Source organism: Nycticebus coucang, chromosome 2 (assembly GCF_027406575.1).
Source record: "Nycticebus coucang isolate mNycCou1 chromosome 2, mNycCou1.pri, whole genome shotgun sequence".
Classification (NCBI taxonomy): Eukaryota; Metazoa; Chordata; class Mammalia; order Primates; family Lorisidae; genus Nycticebus; species Nycticebus coucang.
The window spans coordinates 101,822,882-101,827,868 of record NC_069781.1 but is presented as its reverse complement, the minus strand read 5'-3'; the positions used below and the strand labels follow the sequence as shown (position 1 = coordinate 101,827,868).

The 4,987-nt window shown below is 53.3% G+C and overlaps 1 protein-coding gene across 1 annotated transcript; it reads right to left on the bottom strand.

The window, feature by feature from the left end:
- Positions 1-1,019: 1,019 nt before the first annotated feature.
- On the bottom strand, positions 1,020-3,401 carry GAS1 (growth arrest specific 1). The gene has a single exon (XM_053577444.1). It carries the CDS (start codon positions 3,399-3,401, stop codon positions 2,385-2,387), a length of 1,017 nt encoding a protein of 338 aa, XP_053433419.1. The 3' UTR covers positions 1,020-2,384.
- Positions 3,402-4,987: the final 1,586 nt, after the last annotated feature.

Genomic DNA, 4,987 nt, shown 5'->3' with positions numbered 1-4,987 from the left:
TTTCACGGCACATGTTAATATCAAATAAAGAGACACCAGATCTTGCTAATCTGTCGACCCCTCAGACAAAGTTTATTTGTGGTGACTTTTAAACTCCTGACTTGCCTTCCAATCACCGCGTTTAAAATGAAAAGCTTTAAATAAACACCAGGAATAGAAGATAAATAAACTTTTTTTCCCCCTTGCAAGTGCCTAGCTTGGCGAGGTTCAGGCTCAAATCCCCAGAGGACAGAGCGCTCTCTTTTGTGTTAATGTTTAAAAGATTTTCCAATGCCGGAGTTTATTCCTACTGCAAACATTTCTATTTACAAGGTCAAGTGTATCAGCACTCGACACAGCTTAAGAGTGTAATTATTTATCTAAGGGCGTTTGAGTGTAGATCAGTAGCTCTGGCAGGAACCCAGCCTTCAGCTCACTGCTAAACAACTCCTCACAACAATATTACAAGTTCTGGTAATTGTTCCTCTCCCCAGTGTGTTTACTTTTGCCGGCCTGAATGTTTTGTAACAAAATTTTGTACTTTTTCCACCAAAAGTGTGAAAATGACTTTGAAGTATTGAGTCTTGTAGTTTTCTAAGGCCTATTGGTTAACAGATGTTATTGGCATGTTTGATTATATGAGAATGTCTAGTAGCCAGAGAGGACACTCTTGGGGGCAAGGGGTGATATTGAGGGGGGTCTGGGGGGGTGTCCCAAGGGAAAAGGGGGAGTGAGAAGGGAAATGTGATATCTGTCTGGGTTATCCCCAAATTGTGTGCAGGAGACACTGTTTTGTAAATTCTATCCACAAATGTAAAACCAATGGAGGCCAATTATATCTTTTTAGCTGCCTCATTTACAGATGTCTAATTGTTCATTAAATTAAAGGCAGAGATAGTAGTCTGCATTTCTTGTCTTGTACCGTGTTTTAATCTCAGTTGATGGTTGATAGATTCCTTGTACCCCTTTCACCCTCACCTTCCCCCATGATTGGGTTAACCAATTAATTACAGTGTAATTCTGAAAGTAACTACACCATATTCATTGTTTAAAACTCTTTACTGATGTACATGTTTTAATAAAACAAATAATCAAAAAATACACAAATCCACAGTTATTTAAAACTTAGGATTTTTAAAAAATGATGTCTATAAAAATACAATGTTTAAGGCAGTTTGGAAATGCATTTATACATTTCTACAACATCCATAAATTCTCTGGAAAATAAGAATGTTAACTTCAAATCTATAAAATACACTGTACATTTTAGGACTATTCTAAATAGAGCACACTTCACAATGGACTGTAGGTTTGGATCCCTGGTGACGAATGTATTCTATACATTTCAGGGGGAAGGGTAAATATGGATGTGAATTTAAAATTTTAATTTCTTTTTAAAAATAAATTATTTCTGAAGCATACTATTTATAAAAATTCTATATACAAAGTACAGCAACTGGTAACAAACCCCAGTTTTAATACACTTTATATAGGATGTACCAGGGTTTAGCACCCTGATAGAAGCAGAGGTAATATATAATTCTCTGCATATTTGAATATACAATTTCTTGATGGAAAAAAGAACAAACATCATAAAGAGGCTTTCATAGATGGCAGTGCAGAGCGTTTTTAAATAAAAAGTTGCATTGTTCAACACCATAGCACCCCCTTAGATCAGCATTTTTTGACCCTTAATCCTAAGAAATATGCTGAGTGGTACCAAGGAAATTAAGGTCAAGGGCTCAAAGTTATCCAAAACCAATTCAGGGGCTCCTCCTAAGGCAATCACAGCGCCCCCTTCCCCGGACGCGTGTCACTGAGAATTCTGAGCTCTGATACCAAGAGTAAATGAATGAATCAGTAATCAGGGACTTTTCTATTTACTTACGATTGCAATGTCCTCACTGGCCGCAATAATAATAATAATAATAATAAAGTTAATACTGGAACTCCCCCTCCAAAGGAAAAATGCTAATAAACAGGCAGCCCCTTTGCAAATATAATCCTTCCTTCAAACTCCATGCTCTCAAGCCCAGACCCCTGGAACTGTTAAGGCCCTAAGTCCTTCCTGAGACCAGGACTACAGTTCTGTCCGCCTCCATCCCAAACGCTACAGTTAGGTTTCTGGAGGGCAGGCAAGTGGGGAAGTTTCTGGAGCCTGGAATGGGAGCTAGAGAAGAGGTCCAAGAAGTCAAGCCGGGGAGAGGAGATGGGGAAGGGCCAAGACTGGTGGCAGGGAGACCGGCAGTACGCCGAATCCACTTGGAAAAAGTTTTGGGAAGTATCCCCAACCATCCTCTCTCTCTGTCCCCAAGCCACAGGTACCCCAGCTCAGAAGCTGGCAGGAGAGCGCGCGCGAAAGTGGGACGCTGGCCCTCCGCAGCCAACAGCGGGGGGCGCGAGCGCTAAAAGATCAGCCCGAGAAGCAGCAGCAAGATGGAGGCGAGTGGGGTCCAAGCGCCTCGGGGCGCCGAGCGGCCGCTACTGCTGCTCCTGCGCCCAGGCCCGTAAGGCGGATCTCCGCGGCCGCCCGCTGCAGCAGCGCCGCCGCCCGGGCGCGGCGGGTGCGGGAGGCCGTCGTCGTCGTCCAGCGGCTGCTCGCCGCCCGTGCCACCAGGGCGCTGCTCGTCGTCGTAGTCCTCGTCGTAGTAGTCGTCAAGGCCCCCGTCCGAGCCGCTGCTGCCGGGGCTGTTGCCCAGGTCGGCGCCGAAGCACAGGCGGGCCATGTTCTCTTTGACCGACTCGCAGATGGGCCGCTCGAGGCCATCGCACACGCAGTCGTTGAGCAGCGCCGCCTTGGGCACCGCCCGCATGTCCTCGATGACGGTGCGGCACTCGTCGGTGCAGCGCAGCCCGTTGAAGAGCTTGCCGCAGTAGGTCAGGTAGCGGCTGAGAGCCAAGTTGCAGCGGCTGTCGCGGTCGCAGCGCCGCCGGGCCTCGGTGCAGCCCATGACCCCGCCCGCGCCGGCGCCGCTGGTCCGGGGCAGGCACGGCTCAATGGCGCGCTTGGTTGACTTGCAGTTCTCATCCAGAGCGCAGTCACAGTCTTCCAGGGCCGGCCCGCGGCGCGTGTGGTTGAGCTGAATGAGGGCTGATATGCAGTGGCTCGGGCAGCGCCAGCGCGACGAGAAGGAGGCGGCGGAGGCAGGGAGAGCGGCGGCGGCCCCCGGCACATCGCCCCCGCCGCGTTGCGCCAGCACCGGCGCGCACGCCTCAGCGTACTGGTTGTAGGCGTAGCTGCACTCCGGCTCCCCCTGGCACTGCAGCAGCGCCTGCCAGCAGATGAGGCGGCGGCCGTGCGCCAGTCCCGAGCCCCGCGGCGCAGAGCCCAGCAGCTGCAGCAGCGCCATCAGGCATAGCCAGGAGCCCGACACGGTCCCCCCGCGGGCCTCGCCGCCGCCGCCCCGCAGCGCTGCCACCATCGCGGGCAGCGGCGGCCGTCGGACGAGAAGGGGAAAAGAGACGAGGCGCCGGGAGCCGCGGACTCGGAGCCGGTGGAAAAGTTTGCCCAAGTCCTGCCCACTTCTTGCATGAGTGTCTTCATAAATCCATGCGCGCCGCCGGCTAATGCCCAGCTGGTGGCAGAAGGTCAGCTCGTTCAGGCTGCGGTGGCTTCCTGGAAACGCACAGCCGCCAAGATCTTGTCCGGTGTTCCCACCCGAGAGTCCTCCACTCGATCCCCGGCGGTGGCGGGAGACGCTCACTGTCGCCCTGGGGGGCTGCGGGCGGCCGGGCCGTGGCGGGGCTGCAGGACCGCGCGGCGCCGCGGGTGCATTTTGCTCCGCGCCTGCAGATCCGTTGTGCGGCCAGTGGCGCCCGCGCCCGCTGCTAGCTCTGCGGCCGGAGAGGTTCCTTGCTGCCGAGCTCAGCGCAGCTCCGCTGCCGCCGCGGACTCTCGCATCGCGCCGCTTCCTGGCCCGGCGTTCGAGCGCTGCCCGCTTTCCCGCGGCTGGGCCGCCCTGCGTCCCCTCCCCCTCCGCCCGCGGCGACCCCGGCCTCCGCCGAGCTCCGGGGAGCTCTTTCCGGGCGGCGCGGGGAGAACAAGAGAGTCGACGCGGCCGGAGAAAGCTCCTGAGCTTCACTCGGCCGCGGCTTCTCGGGTGACCAGGAGCCCAGGAAGCGGATCTGTTGAACCTGGCTCTGGACTCCCTCGCAGCGAGGCTTTAAATACAAAAGTGGGCCGGGAGGCCCCGCGTGGTGCCGCGGTGCCCCCTCATTATGCATGCATGGAAAAGCAAACAAACAAAAACATTAGCAACGCTCCTCAGCTTGCCCAGCCCCGGCCCCGCGCGCTCCGAGCCTGCCCGCTTTCTCCTTTCTCCACTCTTTCGCCCTTTGCTCGGCCCCTTTCCCGGCTTTTCGAGATGCTATTGGTCCTGCCTGTTGCTGCTGAAACTTTTTTTTTTTTTACGAGCCGCTGGAGTGGGGTTGCGAAGTGGGGGAGGGCGGAGAGGGCGGTGGGCAGCTCACATTCAGGCATTCAGGGCCTGAAAGGAGCGGCTTAGGGAGCTTGACAGAGCCCTGGAGCTCCTCCTCCTCTTAAGGAGGCTCGGATACTGAGCCCCGGCTCGCTCGCAGAACCTGCGGGCAGGGCTTGCGGCCAGATGTTTGCATCCGGCTCAGCTATGGGCCGTTTTGTTTGGCTTTTCCTCCACCACCACCCCCCTTCTTCTTCTTCCTCTTCCTTGTTTCTTCTTCTTCCTCTCCTCCTCATCTGTATCTTCTATTGGATTCACAACGCAGTTTATTATTCTGGTTCCTCACCTTTGGGTCCTGATCATCACGAGGAGAGGGGAAGTGCTAAAGAATTTAATTGGAGACTTTTAGAAATCTCTTTAAAAACATTTTTCTTGATAGCACAAAATAAAGAAGATGAGATATTTACAACCCCCAACTTCCCAGCCCCAGGAGCCGATCTGGCAGGTTCGGCCTTTGCACTAGGCATCGCCAAATAGCAAGACAAAATCCAAGCAACGAATTAATTTCTTAGGAATATAAATTTATAACG

Coding starts and splice junctions, on each gene's coding strand:
- GAS1 (XM_053577444.1), bottom strand. CDS start 3,401: ATGGTGGCAGCGCTGCGGGGCGGCGGCGGCGAGGCCCGCGGGGGGACC.